The sequence below is a fragment of the Hylaeus anthracinus genome, unplaced genomic scaffold (assembly GCF_026225885.1).
Source record: "Hylaeus anthracinus isolate JK02 unplaced genomic scaffold, UHH_iyHylAnth1.0_haploid 12002, whole genome shotgun sequence".
Taxonomy (NCBI): domain Eukaryota; kingdom Metazoa; phylum Arthropoda; class Insecta; order Hymenoptera; family Colletidae; genus Hylaeus; species Hylaeus anthracinus.
In genome coordinates, this window is record NW_026534349.1 from 12404218 (window position 1) to 12426921 (window position 22704).

General features: G+C 36.1%; 1 protein-coding gene across 3 annotated transcripts in view; it reads left to right on the forward strand.

Moving 5' to 3' along the window:
* The first annotated feature begins 2044 nt into the window (after nucleotides 1-2044).
* Nucleotides 2045-22704, forward strand: part of LOC128891842 (ankyrin repeat and fibronectin type-III domain-containing protein 1) — a 201110-nt gene continuing 180450 nt past the window's right edge. For 2 of the 3 annotated variants that reach the window (XM_054151697.1, XM_054151699.1), the window contains exon 1: nucleotides 2045-2338. In XM_054151697.1, the coding sequence (XP_054007672.1) occupies nucleotides 2336-2338 (3 nt within the window). In that variant the 5' untranslated portion in view covers nucleotides 2045-2335. Of the gene's footprint in view, nucleotides 2339-21349; nucleotides 21396-22704 lie in introns of all 3 variants that reach the window. The other variant, XM_054151698.1, reaches the window with a different exon arrangement.

The following is a 22704-nucleotide window of genomic DNA, read 5'->3' on the forward strand; positions in this document are numbered from 1 at the left end:
CTGGAAAATCAAAGAGAAGTGCTGCTAGTAACCCCACTCGACGATAGTAGATTACGAGACACAAAGACGAGAGTTTCGGATACGCTAGACTCAGTAGACAAAGCGCGAGAGATGGCCAAACTCCGGGCACAACACAATACGTAATCGATTAGGCAGATCACAATGGATTGGGAGAGGAGTTTCCGGATAGAACAGAGCAGATGACGCAACGGATATACGATATTGTGTTGAGTATAAGCATTGCGGCCAGGGTTAAAATCATACGTGTTACAAGAACTGCACGCATTCTACATAAATTTCACTCTTATTCCGTACATTTTTCACATATTCTACATATATTTCACGTACATTTGGCATTCATTTGATACTTCTTTCACACATTCCATGAGGTCATCCCATAAGATTGTGCCACATATTGTTCTTCTATTTAAATTAATATTTAAAACGTACATTATACAGGGCGAGGCATCTAAAGAGGCCACCTGAATAATTCGCTTACTTTTAGCGATAGAAAGAAAAGTGTCGAACAAGAGTTGTTTGATTTCGAGGAGTTATTGGCACCACGTTACGTGTCCCTCGAAATCGAACAACTCTTGTTTGACACTTTTCTTCTATCGTTAAAAGTAAGCGAATTATTCAAGTGGCCTGTTTTAAACGTTTCACTCTGTATTTAAATAATTTCTGGTCCTCCTAAGTGCAGGAGTATAAAATCAAGTATAAAATCAAGTATAGAGAGGACAAATTATGTATATAGCGAGGAATGTCAATTACAAATTCAATTTAGATGTGACTGTACGAACAGAAGTGTATAAAGTACACAAATTGTGGAACAATACTTACAGATGTGTACAGAAAGCGACATTGATTTAATTGTTAAACATTTCTTCTGTCTGTTAGAGTAGACTACGATAGATCGATGAACAGAGAATGATAGATTAATAAATTGATATACTGCGGATTGGTATTGGTATGGATTGATGCACTGATGTACTGGAATATTGATAGACAAACATACTGATGTATTCATACATTGATATATTGACATTTTAGTACATCGATAAATCTATAGATTCATAAATTAATCGATAAAAGGTTGAAAGATTGATAAATTGATAACTCGATAGGTCGATAGATCGACAGATCCATAGATCGTCAAATCGATAGATTGTAGTTTCATAGCTCGTTAGCTCGATAGCTCACTAACTGGATATTTCGATATATTGATCGATCGATAAATTGATAGATTAATAGATCGACGGTTTGGAGGTTGACAGGTTGAAACATGCATTAACAGATAAATTAATAGACAGTAAATCTTTACCAACGGTAAAGCTTATTATACATTTTTCTCGTGTAATACAGTTTGTATTAGTTTGTCCAAGTTCGTGCCAATTTCTAAGAAAAATTCAAAAACACGTTTGAATTTTAATATATATTTATCGAATGACATAGGTGCCATTTTGTTTCACAATCTTTCCACTTTTTAAGGGACGTATACATGTTATTTGTTTTCAACCACTTCGACATATTCAGACCTGTACCACCTACCAAAAATCGACATGGACTTTCCGGATAACTCAATATATGCATATATTACTCGGTATTTGTAGCCATACTACCACGATACGTGAAACACACAAATACTCCTACATACTTGCTACTTCCATACTTGTTTTCCGTTGTAACCGTCGTTATGAGTAAAATCGAATTTAAAGGGTACAAAAAGTTTCAATCCAAAGAGACTTGGCCATAAATGAAAATGTCGTATTTCCCTTATTGTTTCTCTTATGTCACGAAATAGTCCCAATTACGTTACCTCGTATTCCCTTAGATAACACGACGTCCATCGAATAGTTGCCAGCAGAAACAATCCCTCGAAATTAGTCCTGGTCAGTTCGATTCCTCGAAACGGTCTCTTCGGTCGCGGGGAGCCGCGAGAGTTGTCGGTTGCGTCGAGTTTACGCGTCGTTTCGGCGACCTCGGACGTCCTCGGACGTGTTCGGGCATCGCGACGACGTCCCGTCGCGACGCAACCGACAGTCGGTGGCCGAGCATCGCGACGCGCGCATCGTACAAGCGCGCCGCGCGAGACACCTTTGATTATACCGAACACGCGACGTCGCTCCCCTTTTCCGCGATAAAGGGATACCGTCGTTGAAAACGTCGAGCTCCGAGCCGATTTTTAAGCCGATTTTTTTCGCGTTCGAGCCACGTTTCCCGTTTCACGTCCCACGACCACGAACTCCCCTTCGGAAGAAGAGACGCGGACAGTTTAACGCGATTCGGAGCTGCGGAAAATGCACAAGAGCTGCTGTCTGTCACGCGGACGACACTGATGGTCTGTATGGAAAACACATTCGCAGCCCGCTGACGTAGTCTCGCGTCTTTCATTCTCGCAAGTCGAAGTCGGCGCTAGTCCTTCGTGTACAAAAGTTGGGAGAGCTGGTCCCAGAGTTGAGCGTTACCTAAAACCAGAGACCGTTAAAGGGTTAAGATTGCTCATCGAGAGCGCCACGCGGCTTCGCTGAGGCCCAGGGACGACTGCTGGTCTCTTCTCGAGGACACCAGTCGAGAGATTCGAGGCTTTAGCACCGGTTCACTGAATCTGAAACCAGTTAAACATAGTTTATTGATAACGCGACGTATACTCGTGGATATCACTAAAGAATGTCCTTTTACTCAATTCGACATGTATATTTATTTTTTTTCTACAATAAGGTTGCTCTATTGCCTTCACTGTGGAGCTCACGAGTTCCGTTGCGGATACTTTTGGTATTTCTTCTCGATGGAAGTAGAATCATTTCCGAATTCTTCTTCCTTAATTCGAGTAGAGTGATTCGTACTTAGTCAGACAAAAGACGAATCGCCCCGAGTGAACAGAATTGGAACGTTTCATGTTTGGAAAGGATGATTCGAGGGATCGCGGGTGGCTTTCGTCGACGTTTCCGGGTCGGAGATCAAACAGTTCTATGTTTATATCCTGTAAACGATTCACCCAGAATGGTAACATATGGTTACTTTGATCCAGGATTGCCCTCCAAGCTGGTAGAACGTATTCGATCGTACAAGTTTAAGAAAATGTCATGTTATAGGTCAGAGTGTTGCGCAAACACTTTTTTCCCAAGGGAAATTCTCCAACTTTTCCCAATGTTTTAATATTTTCCCGATTAACGTTCTCTCGATGGATACTTTTATTCGCGTATTTGCGAATGATTATTCGATACTTTTGTACGTTGGCACGCTCTATAATTCATTTCGAAGGTTCTTATATTTGATTGCCCTTGGAACTGAAATCCTTGTCGATCCGATGTTCATCGATTATGAAGTTCTTCGCCTCGTTGTCGGAAACTTGCGCGTTTCATTCAGCCGAGGATTTCCGGGGGAGATTTTCTTGTCGGTTCACCCTGCGCGCGTATAATATAAAAGGGGAGATAGGATCGGAGAAGGAGCTACCGATGACGACGAAGAAAGTGCTACCCGATAAGTATCATAACGTAACGTCTGGTACACGGATTACCCGTTCACAGAGCCAGTTAGGTAAATGTCTCAATCATCAACGCATTTTTTGCCAATCGCCACTCTGAGATACCTACATATGTAGTTACCTGGACTGTAACGCAAAAAGGCGAGGCGTTTTACAAGGTTTTATATGCTTCACTTCTTGTACAAAACCAATAGTTAACCCTTTGCACTCGAGGCCTTTTTTTCTGGTATCTGCCAGCAACTCGAGATGTTTCTTAGCATTCTATTGCCACGAATTCTAAGCTATCTAGATTTTAGAATAAGGTCACCTTTACCTCGTCGACAATCATTTTATCAACACTTCGAGCTCCAAAGAAATTAAACCTAAAGAAACATTAGGTATTGTAGATTTGCTGCGTGAAACCTAATGGTGACTGAGTGTCACCTCTCGAGTGCAAAGGGTTAAATTCTGAAAGAGGAAGTTACTAATGTTTGAGTATTCGATTGTAGAACGTTCCTCATGTATTTCACCTGCATTCCACATTGATTGTACACATTTTCTACTTATTCTACATCTATGTTTGACAGTACAACCTCCTCGTGAAGCAAGGCTAATCAAACTGACGGGCATAAATCAAATTATAATGAACGGAGAGAATGCTAGGTTTGATTTGAACCATCATAATTCTGTGAAATGATAAAGCGTAGATCCAATTGGAAAATAACAGAATTAATATGAGAATTTCAAGTTGAATGTTACGTTGACAACGTTAGTGAACAAACCAGTATTGGAGGAATCGGGGAATTTTATGTGATTAGATATTTCAGAGTTATCGCTTTGAAATGATTTAAAAGCTGAGACATTGAGTTTGAAAATGCTTTTTTGAAAATAGTTGTGCCATTATTTTTGGCAAAAATAGAGAACTGCTCCTGTTTCTGTTGCTGTGCTCCATCAATTTTGTTATTCGATGCGATACATTGATTGGTAGTTTGATAAGTGAACATACTGATATTGACAACTAAGAAAGTGGTCATAAAGATTATTATGTAACTTTTGCTACACGGATTACTCCATTACAAATCCAATTGGTTAAATGCCTCAATTATCGACACATGTTTTGACAATAGCTATTTCTGGATAGTAATTGAAAATTTAAAGTATTATTTTTTGCATAGATTCTAATATAAGTTTTATGGAGCGTAAATAATCTGTTTTACTTCTTATATAAAACTAATAGTTTATTTCATTTTTAATGCAATGAAAACATAATAATTCCTTCTTTGACATTATGAAGATCAGTTACGTTGAGTCGTATCAAGCGGATGAATTTAACAAAGAAAAACATGTAACGTTTCGAGCGTCTCTCCTATTCAATTTATAAAAATATTATTTTCTTTAAATTTAAGCTTTCGTTTTTCTTTTGGATTAACTCAAATTCAATCTAATTTTTTCATTAACACAGATATAGTATTATTGTACGTTATCGAAGACGACTTAAAACGGAAGTCGAAAACGTAACGTAGTTTTCATCGTTCAATTTAAATGCTGGAGACTGCTGAACGAAATTACTATTTATTTTATCGTCAAGCACGAACCAACATTCATCTATTTCTAAGATTTCAATCATCAGAAGCACTAGATACATTTCATTGTTCACTTCTGCTACAAATATTACCATTTGTGTACATTGTCTGTTTACTATTATATTTCATTATATTTTCATGCCCCGCGTAATATTTACATTATTATAAATATCGATAAATTTGAAGTGTATAATTTACTTAAAATTGAAAGCACTTTTACTAAACTGTTACTAGTCGTGTTAATGAGATTGATTACAATTGTCGATGATTGAGTTATTGTCTTTATGTCAATTATGTGCATTTACTTTATACCAACAAGAAAATTATGAACATAGTTACGATTTTTAAATAAATGCTACATTGGACTTTAATGGCTTCGCAAAAACGTGAAAGTCAATGTACAGATAAATTCAAATATGCTGAAACCAATACAAGTTCGGTTTTAAAGCATGTCTCTTACCTCCATAACTTCAAAATACATAGATATTCTTTTCAATCTTCATCTTAATTAGCATGTTTTTAATGGTTCTTCATCGAAATTTTTATTTTCTGACCTAAATATAAAGCAGAAACGTAATCCAATTGAGAATTAAAATGAAACTTGAGTTTAATTGAAACTTTACACTGGATTTATGGCGTATGCTGATATGCAAAACATTTGCAGGTCGTTTTCATTAATTAACATTTAACTGTGCATGAGTGCATACATTCGAAATACGTTTAGCACATGTTTTTTTATATTTACATAACTCACAATACAACAATGATTGATGCAAATTATAAGATTATGCATACTTAAATCAAATTATTAAATAACATAAATCGTTAGTGTTTTAATTAATATAGGAATGAAAATATTGTTTTGTTGTAATCATTGTTTTCTTTAATTACAAATACCATAATCATCTCCGGTCAATCTTTGCCCTCAGGGGCTGTAGCGGTGTTTTTGTAAGCTACAGTACGGGTTTAGCAACCCCGAGGTACCCGAGCTAGAGGATATTACGCAATATAGGAGGACCAGTGGGTCCCTACAGAGATGAGAAGTTACGCATAACAATTTAAAGTGGCCAGCCACAGATAAGAAGCCCAGAGTTACGATACGATTGTGAAATATAAACGAATTGTTAAGAAGCTCAATTAGTATAATAACCGCTTAAGGCGGTTCCAACACTTTAATAAATACCTGGTCAATCTCCATCACCGATGGCATAATTCAAGAAAGTCTTCGAACAAGCATTAGACTTTGTCGCGTGTCTTCTTTGTTAATTTGCACGATGATCGTTTTTGGAAAGTACAGTTTCACAGTTCTTTCGCTCATCGTTCAGCAGTCATCGAGATATATTTAACAAGTTTCATAAGAGAAGATTTTCCATCAAAACAAAAATATGGCGAGCGACGGTGTTCATGGACGAAAACTAAATGTGTACAAATACACGTTTTCGCAGTGTTCCCTGGATTATTGCAGGGAATACCTTGGGTGCAATAGCCTTAGTCGTCGTTACAACTAACTTTGATAAGTCATTTGTAATACGTGGTATGGTGCAGAAGTAACAAGTTACCAACAGTCTTCTACTGTTTTCTGAACAACGTGAAGGATTATCGACCGAATGACGTGTTCATGGGTTATAGTAACGAGGGAAAACTTGGAATGCTTCTCATTCATGGGAAGTGCAGGCATAACGTACCAATGACAGAGCATCTAATTCCCCTAGACTTGTTTTATGGTTCATTGATCTCAGCATTAACACGTTGACTGACACTGCTCTTTTGGACAAAAGGATTCCCAACCCAATTTACTGTAAAGGTGTCAGCAACGATAGAATTTTATGTATACGAGGAGAATCTACACTTATCAGCACCTACAATTATCTACACTTTTGACAAAACTCTTCTTACATTGTGCACACTGACTTCCGTCTTCGCTTATTTGATTGTTATGCCGTTCTGGTAATGCTACGAAGGTTTGATCCTAATTCCGCTGTTTTCCTTCATTCTGTTGCGAATAGATCATGCCCGCTCCATTAGAAGTTTGTCTTACAGAGGAACAACGATCAGTGATTGGTTTCCGTTGATCGAAGGGTGTCTAAGGTTCAGAAATTCATCGTAGACTATCATTGCGATATGGGGGAAGTGCATTATCACGTAAAACTGTGTTTCTGTGGATCGAGAAGTTTAAAAGTGGCCGAAAAAGTGTAACGCAAGAAGATTAGACGTGCAAAACGCGGTGCGAAAGTGGCTTCCCGACCAACCGAGAACTTTTATATTTGCAAGGGACACGTACACTTGTTGACCGTTGGGCAAAGTGCATTGATAAGGAGGGAGAGTACGTAGAAAAGTGACGTGCATAGTGAAATCCTAGCTTTATGTAAATAAATTGTAGAATGAAAAGTGGAAATAATTTTTGACTTACCTTCTTACATATGTACGTAGAATGCGGGATCGACGGATTAGGGGGAAGTGAAGTAGTTCTTTACTTTAACCAAGAACAGGAATATAATTGGTATTCGAAAAAGTTCGTGGCGTTTTGTCTCTCGATCGAGGCGAGAATGCTACGCAGACTTACGAAAAAATTTGTGGTTTTTACGGACAAAATGCTCTATCAAAATTTCGAAGTCGATGATGCATCACGCTGTGGTCGACCAATCACAGAACGATGCGATGAAATCATGCAAATGGTTGAGAAACGCCACGAACTTTTTCGAATACCCAATATTTAACCCTTTGCATTCGAGGGGTGACTCTCAGTTACCATTGGGTTTCACGCAGCAAATCTATCAGCGATCATGTTTCTTTAGGTTTAATTTCTTTGGAACTTGAAGTGTCAGTAAATTGATTGTCAGTGAGGTAGAGGTGACCTGATTCTCAAATCTCGATAGATTAACATTCGTGGGAACAGAATGCTAAGAGAGCATTTCGAGTAGCTGATAGATACTAGAAAAAAAGGCCTCGAGTGCAAAGCGTTAATATAGATATGGATGATATATAGGTCTTTACAGGTTGATAGGCTCTCTGTGACTGACTGTTCAACTAAACGAGAGAGATACACTTCTGGGCGCACCTGCGTGTGCCCTTTTGATTTCGGCCGACGGCGTTCGCTGTTTATTTTAAAAGCTATGCCTTATGTATATAATCCGCTATATATTTTTTTTTTTTTTTTATAAAGAAACATTCAGTCATGTAAAACATATTGATTTTAAATATTCTTTCATACGTCCATTATCCATCACTTACTCGGTGGCGTTTTATGACAAATCGTCAGCTACGAGTGGCACTCATCCTTGGCAGTCAACGAGTTAAATGGAAATACTGACATGATTGAACGGTGTATGGATTAATTCATTAGTCGTCTACGCAAAAAGTGGAGAAACTGACAGCTGATATTTCGAACATATACAGCGAATAAGTATGCTTGAAATGTAACAGCAGATACGTCGCACACTATTCAGTTCATACAAATTTACTTACTTCGTACGCATTTATTTTATTCGCCGTATTTTCATACGAATTTTCATACGTATTTTCATATTTTCATACGAAAACGAACTCATCGGGTTCGTTTAATATCGAAGCTTGCTAAATCGTAGGTGGAAAAATTGATATAGCGATTTAATCAAACAAAATTGATGGCAATCATTTTGTTTTTATGTTCGTTTCATTTCTTGTATTATTCGATTTGATTTGATTTTATGCTGTTAGTGCACTGTGCTGGTATTATCGTGAATTTTCTCTTGTATGAATATCGTAAATTCAATCAAAATTTATAAAAAGTTCTTACGTCAAAGGGTCTTCGGAACTTCGTCACCTACGACAGAGAATTTCGATATGCCAATCGACGACGAAAATTATAGGGACGGTCACATTGTGCGGCTCGTCCTTCCCGGCAGAAGATAGTAATCGAGGAACTATATGTGAATGATAAAGTGATGATAATGAATTTTGTACGTACGTGAAATTTGTTTGTGCTACAAAGGAAACGACAATGTGAAGTTATAAAATGACGACAGTGATGCAATTGTTCGCAATAAGTGTGAAATAATTTGTAGTTGGGAATGAGAAAAGTTTATGCCACTTAAGTGACTATTGCCAAGGGAATTAAGTAGAAGAATGTGATTTTTAGTGCAGTTACTCTATTCGTCACTAATTAAAGGGTTTTCCAAGAAGGGCTTCAGGAGTTTGTTCTTTAATGAAACACAACTGGTAGGGAATATATCCAATTTTTCTTTTATTGTAAATAAAAGTACACATGATTACAATTAAACGTGAAAGATGATGTTGTTCGAGTGTCTACTATAACTACGTTGGCTACGCTAATAATATTTTCGGTAAGTTCTTTATATTAACTTTTTGCGAATGAACATTTTGAAACACCAACCAATAATGATATATTAATTCTACCTTTTTTTATATTAAAATAAAAATGCTAAAGCTCCTCCAGGAAAACAGTTTATTTTAAACCTCGGAATACTAAGGCAGAGAGGGGTAAATTCGTACTTCATGCCGATTATATCAATATTTTGGGAATTCTTGTTAAATTAATTATTTCAAAATTTTGAAGAAGTTCGATATTATGCACAAATATCTCTGTATACGAGAATGTAAATATTTGGTTACGTAGAACATTGAAAAAGTTGAAAGTGAACAGTGTCAGAATCGCAATGACAGTTCAAGTGAAGTGACCGATGTGCTTGAAGTTTCAAATATTAAACAGTCCCATATTCTCGTCAAATTTATAAAAACTGTTGATTTACAATCAATTTTTTTCATTTTGATGAAATATTCCATTCTAAGTACTTCGTTCTCAGATATATTAGAAAAATTCGTGTTTATTGTCAAGTATTAACTGTATTCTATTTGGAAGTTTTAACTCAATTCGTTCCATTTTGTCACGTTGTTCATTATGTTTTACGGTACGAAGTACATTACAAGAGTTATACATCGTTGTTTGCGATTTTGTTAAATTACGAAGCAATGTGTTAGGTTTGTGTGGCTAATTCTTAATCTTGTTAATATCGTATTCAATTTTCTTGTTGGTTAAGAGGGAGTAGTATCATTGGTTAACTTTGGACTTGATGTATTTAATTTCGTTGATTGGGAGAAAATTTTTTTTTTTCATACACCCTAATATTGACATATTCACTACTAATATTAATATGTATTTATTGCAAAATATTTTTGATGCATATCTACTTAAAAATAATTGTCATACTTCATTACAGTATAAAATAAATTTGATTTAAAGTTCAACTCTGTGCCAGTCAAATCATATTGTATGTCGTCATAGTTGTACAATGTTTCTAAATAATTGAAACGTTAAATACGAGGAGGTGCAAGCTCTCGAATACTCTTGATTGTTATCGCTAACAATAAATCAGGATCTCGTGGCTTTTTAGTTTTCCTTACTTACTTTCTCTATTTTCCCTTTCTCGTTAAGTTCGTCGATTTGTCATGCCAAGTTTCGTTCCACGCGCTCTCTGCTTCCCTGCGTAGCTATTCGTATTTTTATGGTCGGTGCCATTTTTCAAGATTTGTCGGCCAGAACCTTCCCGTTTTTATCTCTTTATTTCTTTGTTTCCGTTCCATCGGCTTTTACTTCGTTACACGAGACAGGTCGAATCATTTTTTCGCAAACGGTGATCGAACACGTTTATCGAGACAAATCGTTACGGACAGTTCTAATCTCTCGTTTCATTTTTCATATTATTCTTGTTGCATCATCACCGGTATTGTTATCCGCCGCTCGTGTCATTCTTCATTCGTTATATTTTCCACCGTTGTGATGTATTCGTCGAACTATACTTGGCGTTATTATATTTTATGAAAGTTGATTGCAAATGTATGTTTATAATTCGACTTTTACACATTATGCATCATTTTCTAGACTACTTTAGTTGCCGTATTATATGTTAAATATATATTAATTTTCGTAAACATATCATTACAAAATACATGTATGTAAGAAGTTTGAAGTTTCCCAGATTAATAGTTATTATCGTTTTCATAGAAAAAACTACTACTATAAAAAAACACAATAATTAATGTTATGTGGTTAGTAGCGGTGCTAGTAGTAATCTCTCTATTTCGTTATCGTCTCGATATAGAAAAGGTTAGCGCCCCTTATTCATACGATACACTTAATTACATTAACCTTATTTTAGGTGAAAATTTGTATCCTAAATTCTCCTCGGTTATTAATTACTTAATAATTGATATTCTTATTGCTACTACACAGTATTCCTGCACATTTGTATTCTAAATTCTCCTCGGTTATTAATTACTTAACAATTAGCGTTCTTATTCCTACTACACAGTCCTTGTCAACAAATCTTAAATTTCGAATCTCAGGTTATAATTTAAAATTATATTCTTTTATTTATCCCTTCTATTCTCTTTGGTCTTTCTTCTTGCCCCTAAAATCATTTTCATCCACTTAACTCCGGTACCTTTTTCGTCTAAAATTATCTCTACTTCCATTTCTGTGTTTCCTACCCTTTCACATTCTCTTATTAAATGTAGAATTGTTTCGCCGTCCTTTTCGCATATTCTGCGCCATCATTTCCACGTCTTTCAGCCAGTATTTATTATAATTCTCTTCGTTCCCTAATTAATGTTACGTTTATGCATCAATTCCAACTAATGCGTCAATGTGAAACAACTTAATAATTTCAGATATTCGTTCTCTAAACTTAATATCATTTACCGATATTTATTACACGAGTGCTACTAGACACGTGCAAGTTCACTTTTCTCCTTTCTGATTTTTTCTTGTTTTCTTTCTCATTATTATTGTTTTGTCATCACTAGACTGCGGATCTTTATGCAAAATAAAATCTTCGTAAACGTGCCTACAAAAATTGAACCTAAATAGGAATTTATTTTATTCCGCAAATATTGTAACATGAACTTTACTTTCAACCTCTTTTATATTCTTGCATATTGTTTGGATTTTGTAATTTCTTGCACGTTCAAATTTCCTATAAATGCATACAGATCCGCAGTCTAGTCATCACTGTATATTGTAGCATTGAATGCGTGCGTTTCTATTTCGCTTATCGACGCTATTACGAACCCGTTTGATCGTTGTACTCCTATGTTGTGGCCATCTATATTTATCTAAGTTTTGTGCGTTTTAACCGTGAAATTCGACAATTCGTTGGGTGCACTCTTATCCACTTAAAGTTGTTCTGGCCGCGCCTCCACGATAAGCTGCGGAACCGACGGTTTTATTGCCCTCGATACCGCCAGGAATCGTATTCTAGATCAAGCTAATGGAGTCCTTGAAATCGGACGTGTCCTCGTTTCTACGTCGATTCGAGTTCACGAGGATCCTTCGACGACTCCTTCCGCGCGAAAAATTGGAAGAAATTTAAATTGCGATGTAAATTGAGACGTTTCGTAGGGATTCAACTACGTGTAATGTCAGGAACGACATCTATTTTGTAAAATAATTGATATTGAAGGAAGCTCGCCTAACATAGGCCATCGCACACCGGGTTCAAATTACAGAACGAAGGCAACAGTTGAAAAAGAATTTTGAATATTAAGTACTCAAGTCAATATTTCGTTCCCTTCGACGATTTTTTTCTCTTAATCTATAAGGAATTTTTATAAAGAGTTTTGCACACATATTCCTTCACATTTTTAAGGACATACACAATTTTTCGCAGGTAAAAATAATCAAAATTAAACGTAGTACAAGCGATCTTGTACACGATTCCAGGGTTTGTGCTTATTTGAAAGGAAAGAATCAAGAAACATTTTCATTAATATTAGCGTCGCTATGGCCCGAACCAGAATAATTATGAAATAGTAGTAGTAAGTTTATTAATTGATTATAGTTTGATTAATTTCAGCCTTTCACATTACCTTCGTCACACCGCGCGCTTACCCACTCTGTCTTTGCTTCTCTCCTCAGACCGTATGTTACTAATTGTAGTTTGTACTTTTATCCTTCTCGTTTGCTAATTTCCTTATCCAATCTACATTTCTTACATCAAACCTACCCTCTAAAAGCTCTTCTATGCCTATATTAGCATTTTCCTAATTTAAATCCCATTCGTACATGTTTATTTCGACCCACGATGATTGTCGATCTGATTAAAAGTAATGAATGCGTTATCTCGCAGAATCTACAGCGTTATCGAGCAGGATGCAAAGTATGACGCGGTGTGCGTGTACATAACTGGAGCTATTCTGCTATCATCGCGATCGATCTTCTCGATGGTAGAACGAATTTACATCTCTTCCCTGAATTACGAAATTCCCGGTTTAAATAGCATTTATCGTGGGCGTAATTCTACGCACCATCCTAATTGTCCCGCTAATTGATTTTCTCATCTTCACCCTAATCATGAGATAAATACACTTCGTCGCGTGGGACGCACAACATAGAGTAATTACGTAAGCCTGGCTGAAATACTATAATTCAGTCTTTTAATTGTGTTGCCACGTAATTACTTAAAACGAATCCATAGGAACATACGAATATAAAAACGGAGGATCTTAGTCGTTATTGCCTTTTTCAGAAGTTTACTAGCCGGAGTAAATGAACACGAACCATGCAATATCCGGTCTATATTGCAAGTCATTGAATGACGATTCAACTACAAGTATCGAGTCAGCTTCGAAATTCTATGAAGATATAAATAAACTTTGAAAGGAATATATATATAAATACTAGGAATATACAGGGTGAGGCATTTAAAACAGGCCTCCTGAATAATTCCCTTACTTTTAGCGATAGAAAAAAAGAAGTGTCGAACAAGAGTTGTTTGATTTCGAGTTCAATAACTTTTTTATGAGTGGATGCGTAGAGAAGATATGAAAGCCGACTCTGTTTTTCTTTTAAATAGAGCGATACAGTTTCTCATACAAATCCTATAAAATGCACTATTCGGGAAACATTAATAACAAACATTTTTTTTTTTGTGTATTCTCAAATACTTTGTGAATAAATATCAAATACTTTTATTACTGCATGTTGAATGCTTTTCTCGAAAAAAAGTCGCTAACATCGCATTCTCTTTTTCAAAATTTTGATAGGAAGATCCCCTTAATAATCCCTCAGTCGGTTGTCGCGCGGTCAAACGATCGAGTCTCGGGTATGAATGTCTTTGATGTGCCCCTTTCATGTATGACATCAAATGATCTCTGAATCGTCCTTCCCCCAACAGTAATCAAGAGACGAATCGATAGGGAAAAAAAAAAAAATAGAAAAGACCGAATGTAAAAATGTTGCTGCACGCAACATCTGCTGCTGGGTAGTGGGTTTGGGATCGATATGAATTCCGTCGTAACAGCGAAACGAAGTGATCTTTTTTCGTGGATGTAATAATCCCGGCCCAAGGCTGAGACGTTGCAACGATTGCCTGTAATTTGTCGCTCTGTCGCGTCTTTGCCTTTCATTTCGTCCCCAAAGATATCTTCGATCTCGCGAAAAACGTTTCGGTTCCGGATGTTCGAGATAGCCGCTGTGATCACTCTAATTTACTCCGATTCGTCTCCAATCTGGACAGCTTCGTCGCCAACGTCGAAATAATCGCAGGGGTTGGCGATTACTCGTTGCGATATGACCCCAACCTCGAGCAAATAGATGAGGCTTCTCCTATTCAAGCAAAATAAAGAGGTTTTCAAAGGGCTCCCAAGGACAATATTACAAAAAATCAAACAAATTGTTTTCATTCTAATTGCGAGGTTATACGATATGTCAGTAATTCATAATGTACATTTGTTGATGATTATTAGTATATTTTTGTTTGTTAAAAAACAAAATTTGTTACAAAATTCAATTTTGTGAATCATTCTATTGGTTAGTTTTTGAATTTATTGATTGTTCGTTGATTTTTTAATTTGTTTACTATCCAGAAGCGTAAGAGATAAATTCCTTTTTTTTTTAATGGTGTAATTTGTGCAATCCTTCCTAATTTATTAAAATACATTTTATCAACATTTGCTCCGATATCGTTAAATTTTCTAAACAGCGAATTTGTGCGAAAAGGATACTATTTTTGTGTAAACGTATACAATATTCTAAAAAGTTCAATCTATAGGTTCATGTTAATATTTTTATAAATTACAAATAAGTGAATGGAAAGTATTTTCTTACTACATTACAAAGATTTAAATTTGACTATTTGATAAAAAACTAGATTATACTTCAAGTATTCTTCCTTTTTCTTTGGAACATATTTCCTCGACAATTTAAGTCTTCTAAAGTAATGGTTTTGTATAAGAGACACTTTTTCTAGTTTAAAGATCTTCCTTATCAAATGTAGAAGGGATGAATTTTACTCGAAGTATTTTTATAAAAGTAATTCTGAAGTCAGCGTATTCGTGGTAGATACTTAAATGACATCGTCTTTTACAATTAGTTGTAATTACGTGTACTTTCATTTAAAGTATAATATTATAAAGAGGTAAAGTTTCTTTGTTTGTGTGTTTGTATGCAGGGGGTAATCTTCGGAGCTATTGAACCGATTTTAAACATTTTTTCAATAATAGAAAGCTATACTATCCACGAGCAACATAGGCTAGTCTTATTTTGATAAAAATACGTTTTCAACATGAAATCTTAAAATTTGTAAATCAAGTCGGTAGAAAAGCGTTGCTTGGATACTTCATCGGTGTACGCTGATCAAATGGTTGGATATACGTGAAAATGACGTAATAACAAAATATTGGTTATCGATAGATCTAAAAAAAAGTCAGCGGCACAATATACCTAGCTTTTATATTTACACAACAATAACATTTTTTATGTTAAAAATGAATTGAAAACTATAAGGTGAACTTTAAGGGTACTAATTAGGTATGATATAACAATCTTTAAAAAGGAGAATCGTTTTATCATCTGGGAAATTTCATGAAGATAAAATTTGCCTTTTACAGCATGTCATTTGGTCGCATAGTTTAGGAGATAATGAAAAATGAAAATAATTCACAAAGAAATTAATTACAGGTCGTTCATCACACAATCGACTGTGCCGTTAACATTTACAATTCAAAATCTATTTCTGCATTACACCTAGTTAAATACGTTCAGCTGTTACGAAGTACCTAACTACAATACATACGTACATAAACACTGCAGTAATTATTGCACCTACGCGAATAAGACTAGTATTCTACTAGCTAGTTCGAAATAAAGAAATTGGATATATTCGAAACACATTTCTTGTAACATTTCTATACGTTAAATATTAACCGAGCAACAAAAAAACTTGTTGTTATTTTTTTCAAGGAAATTTTATTTCCGCGACTTTTATCATCAGTTTCACGATGGACGCCCGAGGGTGGAAGTTTCACCGAGGGTGGGGCGGATAATGCAAAGTAGGGTCGATTAAGGGTTCCACTCTCGCGATTAATTGGAGTCTTGCACGAGCGTACTTCAAAGCATCTCTGCGGTGACAAGTTCGGCGGGAGGGAGGAGGCGGGAATGCAGAAGGTCCCGGAGAGCTTTATTTTCTTGACACGAATAACTGTGCGGCTTTAAGATAATTTATTTCTCAACGCAAGAAGGAAGTGAAAGCTATCGATCACGAGTATTTGTGACGTTTAGATCGAAAGCAACCCTTCCCGAAATGTAACCCTTGTCAGAAGATTCGATAATTGGGTCAACAACATTTTCGAACTGTTCAAAGAGTATCTACAGCCGTAATACCTACATCACGGATTTATCAGAACAGTGTAAGTGGAAGATTCTCAATGTAACAAATATATTTTGTCTATCGTGACAAATATATCGTTGCTAACAGATAGGAATAAAATATTTTAAAATCAATTTTTGCAATACAACATTCGCGATATTAATCGGCATTTGGTTAAAGGGAATTATTTTCGATGCAGAAATATTTGCTGGAACTATTTACCTCCCTCTTACATCAGACATTAGATGTTTAGTGCACCGAATTCTTGTTACAACCACCTTACAATATACTAACTTTAATATACGCGTGTGATGTCGCTGTCGTTAATTGTAACTATGTATCTTTTACAGCTTGAAAATATTTCAAATGTAGAGTCGAATTCTTGCTTAGCGATAATAAACATATAAATAACATATTTGGTTTTGTTAAACGGCCCTTTTAGTCTAGGACTTCAAAAGACTCTATTTTATTTGTTAATACGTTTTCGTAAACATATACATATTTAAAATTTCAATCTAAAGCGTTAGATTGAAATTTCAAAAGTGATACAAATTAAATGAATTTAAAAGCAACGGCATATGAGTAAAAAGCAGAAGAGTTCAACGAACGCAAGACAGTTACTTATATACGCAGATATACTTTTGTACATTCAAGAAATATGTACAAAAGATAACATGTACATAAAATGGGAAGTAAACAAATACATTTTCGTAATCCCAGACTGACAAAACAAATGTCTGTCTTGGTGTTACTTTTTTACCTCTTTGCTACGAAATATGCTTGCGAATAAACATTCGTTGTCTGGTTATAAGGGTAGATATTCATTGTAAACGATGATTAACGGAATGGCTGTAAACGGAATCATTGTAAACGATGATTAACAATCATCCAGTGCGCCCAAACGGTAAAATGTCACGGATGGACGGACTTTTCAGTCCTCTCTGATTTTCAATTATGCAGAAGTGCAGCGTGTTATGTCATTATCTTCAAGGTTCTCTCCCCGGGTCTTTGTTCTTTCTGTGTCACGGCCTGTCGCCGTGAATTTTTCAATAGCCACCTGTCAGCGGAAAATGAAACAGCCTGTCAAACAAAGAACATCGCTCCCTCCGTTTGGCAACGCGCCAGCGCCTCGATGGAAAGCTAGTTGTTAGTTTTCTTGCCCCCGTGCTTGCACATGCGCCTGGGAAAATGAACCGAGGACACCATAGAGTAAGGGGGCGAACGGAAACGCATCCCCTTTCATTGCCCACAGGCGAAAAAATGCTCTGTGTGAAAGGGTCGTAGAGGTTTTTTTGCGAACACTTCTGGGGAATTCTGGGGCAATGGAGAAGACGAGTATCGATAAGGGTAGTATTTGAACCCGAGCTTTTTTGCGAAAATTTCTTCACTTTCGTACTCGTTGTATTCTACTTACGACAGCTGTGTTTAACCTTACATAGATCACAATTTTTTAAATATTTAAATATAGTTTTAAAAACGATTTTTGAATAAATGCGTTGTGTATTGAGAGAGCGTGGCAGCCAAATCGATTCAAAATCAAATCTTTGGCAATTAAAGAAGTAAAGCTGATCTTAATAATACTAAAAGAAAATGTTTTTCGAATCTTTTTTAATTGCAATGTACAATATCAACATTTGTTAAAATTATTTCTCGTCAGATTATCGCAAGTATAGTCACTGGACCAGTGACTATATTGTCCGTGCAAGTTTCACCCTCCCTCGAGATCCCTGTTTGCCCGTTTTAAGTCTACGAGTATAGTCTACCGGTAGAGATCTTGTAAGGTCGTAAAATCGGTCGGAAATCGATATTTGCAACTTAAGCTGACCGCAATTAGTAATCTGACACCTTTTTAAACAAGGACAGATATATAGAAGTACGATATCGGAATTAGAAGGTTCATATTTCAATAACTTTATTTTTCTTACGTATGTTCGTAAAACTTGTTCGTTTTGTAAAGTTCATTCTGGGAGGGGTGGGGTTGTAATCTAGTCTAAACAAATCGACGCAAATATTTATGTTTCAAAGTAATAATAACGTCAAAAAATATTATCTTTTACTTTCTGATACTTTTCCTTTAAGGAGGCTCAATTCTTTCGCTCTCTTTAATTCTTTTATTTCAGAAGTTTCCTTTTCCTTGGATGGTACATGCTCGTAATAATAGGTTGGGGAATATCTTTGATCAAATTGCAGCATGATTGAATCAGCGGTGTTTATGATCGAGAGCCGTCTACTTATTGAAAATACAGGGTGATCCTTTCGGTAGTAGATACAATGGACAACCACAACAATAGTTGACCGTCATTGTAGACTTTATGACGGGCAACTATTGTTGTGGTTGTCCATTGTATCTACTACCGAAAGGATCATCCTGTACTGTGGTAGGTCGGAACTTAATTAACCAATCATCATCAAGAGTTTCTGGTTTTTCCAGTTTGGAGAAACCCGAAATAAGGTCTATTTACACATATCCGTAACGTGTTAGTTCTGTATCCGTACCGTATCAATAACGTCATGGAGCGGTGTAGGACGTGTGTGAACATGCCCATTCAAAAACAACAGAAGAATACTTAAAATCACTGACACTGATGGAACACTACGGAACCGAACGGATACGGAACTGACACGTTACGGATATGTGTAAATACATGGATATGTTACGGATATGTGTAGATCTATAAGGTCTGTAAGGTCTATTTACACATATAAGGTCCATTACACATAAGCTCTATTTACACATATAAAGTCTATTTACACATATCCGTAATGTGTCAGTTCCGTAATGTTTCATCAGTGTCAGCGATTTTAAATATTCTTCTACTCGTAACAAAAAACATAGTTAGTTTTGGGGCCCCGGAGTGGAACGTGGCCACGTATACCTTAGAGCCGCGACATCCCTGCCATCCTAGGAATCAGTTACCTGTGCCAATAAAGCAATAACTGCTGTTTCGGTTTACGACCTCGCAAGATCCCTACTAGCGACTATACTTGAAAAATCGTTAAAAGTGTTACGTGGGGCACCCTGTATGCGCTCTCCGCAGTCAAAAGGTTAACCGTTGCTATTGTCGATTCTACGTGTCTAGTAGTGGTTTATGGTGAAGCTTAACTTATTGCAACGTTTTCTAAAATTTCCTCTTTTATGGCGCGAGTAAGGACGATTGCTTTTTTACAGAACGCTGAAAACGTGCAAGTTGTAAACAACTCGTCCCAAGACCCAACACTCGTTTTATTCTTCCAGTTCTTATCAATAGATCCTCAACACCGAAAGCCACGTGTACAAGGTATAGTTCGCTAAAGTAGTTTGTCGGATTCATGAGATTTCGATCGGAATACAGGATATTCTCGTCGATTTGTTTTCTTAACCGCACTGCTACAATCAATTTTCATCGAAAGACCCTCGACCCGATTCAGTTTGAATCCTCGCACGCCGTATATTTGCGAAGCACGCTGATCTTCCTGGAATTCTGCGGCGAGGTATAGCAAAGCGGTTTGTCCTACGGTTCCGAACCTGTCTGGATGTGTTCCTAAGCGCCTTAGTTCGGTATTAAAATTTGATGAGGACTTAGTCTGGAACTTTGACGACGTTCAATTCCGGTAAATGCCATGCCAAACATCTGTTTTTAGTTTGACTTAGTTCGTAATCGCAGTAGTCACACAAATTAATTATTTGCGAGTCGGTAAAGACTACGTACACTGCCACTGAAAAGTATGTGAACACTTCCTTGATTGGAATTAGTATCTAAATAAAGTTACGAATCTATTAGTAAAGATCATTTGTGTTGCTATGTTTCATTAGTAATAAGAAAAAAGCAATTCAATTTTCTTTTCGTTAATGTATCCACCGTGTGTTAACATTTCTGTTAGAAATCTTGATAGGTAAGTTATTAATCTACATAACTAGTCATTTCTTCGTTGTATCTGAAATAATATCACTCCCTCTACTTTGTAATATCTCGTCACAAATGTTTTCCAAATGTTGTTTCTAAACGATCCCATAGTTCCTCTGCGAGACTTACCATATCACTCAAAACTTTAATATTATTAAGTGTTATTAAATACACATCCGAATCAGAATATGGTAACAAACAATTTTCTAGGAATTATTCACGGTGTAACTATACATTTAACGTAGAAAGTGTCCACATATTTATGAACGGGGGTGTATTGTTGAGGAATAAATCCTATTATACAGGGTAGACCGTAATCCGCAGTACACTCGAGCTAAATGTGATTCTACGTGAAAAGTAAGACAAAAATTTGGTACATTTTTTCACTTTGTTCAACGATTGGGCCTAAAAATCGCTTGTCGGAAGTCATACCTGCAAATTTCAACTGTTTAAATCTCGATAACGAAGCCGCAGTTCGCAAATTGGTAAAGAACTTTTCGATTCGTATTGGTGTGAAGAAATTACACCCTGAAAAAGGTCCACGTATTAAAAAACGCCCTATATAAGTATTATTATACAGCTTTTAATGTATAAAAAATCAAATAATCATTACAATAAGGTTCGGAAACTTTTTATCGTGTTCACTTCATTTGCTTTATTTTCTGCGTTGGAAAGGTAACCTTTGGATACTAAACAAACGCAAATTCGATGTTTCTTTTCGTTTTATTTGAATTTGTTTGCCATAGAAATTCACTCTCTTTAATTTTTTTATTTCAGAACTTGTGTATTACGCGCGGAAGTTGTTCGACAACCTCCATAAAATGTAAGTTTCTGATTGTCAGATAAAAGTTCAACCCATTCTAGAGGTTTTTTTCTAATCAGAGTCTCTCTTTTTTTTCCATCGAACGAGGACTGTTTTCGCGTTCGTAGTTCGATGTAAAGTAGAGCATGCTAAATTCAATGGTCGTTTGGCTCAATCAACGTGGAATTCTTGGTAAATTGGGTTAGCTTAAAAAGCTCCGCGGTTCCACTTCATTTCGAAGTGGAAGTTGTACGTACGTGAGTCCGAAAATCGCAAGAATAGCGCTTTGGAGCGACGTTAAATAAACGTCTGATACTCTCTCGGTGAGTGAGCACGAAAGGATTCGAACGTAGGGTTGTGAAAATATTCCATGAAATCCACGATGCATTCTAATTCCGTCCGTGGGAATGGACTAATTCGATGTTGTTCGAGAATTTACAGTAGTTTGTTACATTTCTGTCATTCGCGTCACGGACCTTGCTTTTCGATGCGAAGAAAGGAGACAACGACGATCGATTTGAAAAACAAATTCAAAGACTTCAGCTTTTGTGCCCATAATCTTCTAGATCAGGATTTCTCAAACCTCACCTTTCCTCGAATTTCATTGGCACAGAAATACTTCTAGAGAACCACCCCCTCGCCACGAGATTAGAATTAAATTACTAGCTTTTTAGTACAATTGAAAACGAGATTGAAAAAAAATGTGTTTCTATTTTAAACATTCTCATTCGACCTAGAATAGTTTAGATCTTCACGTAGTTTAGTAAATTAATTTACAGCAGCAATGTACTCATTCTGGAATATTTTAATATTATTTCATAATAAATTAATTTTTTTTTTCGTATTGAATGACATTACAAAAGCTTGGTTACTGTGCCAAAAGAACAAAACGAAAAATTCAACAAAGTTTATTACTTTCTATTCCTTTTCTATTTTTATTTTTGATCTCATTACGTGAATAAGTATTTATTGTGTGTTTTTTATAAGAACATTGTTTTTGTTTCTCTATACGTATAATATGTCTTGTTTTCTTTTGGAGAACTCGCGAATCCAGGGATGTGCACACCCCAGTTTGAGAAACTCTGTACTAGACAAATAAAATGCAATTTCGCGTGTTCTTTGTTACTGCGCCACGGGAAAACGGCTAGTGCTGTTTGGAACGACACGTGAGGCGTAGATATTGGATAGGTAGATTAAAATCTGTGCTGCGTGACATCACAATATATTTGCCAAGACCATAGAATTTACCATTTATATCGCTATGTTGTATATACCGTGTAATGTAAAATATCACGGTAATCCGTACATTTTTTTTTTTTTTGTAAAAATG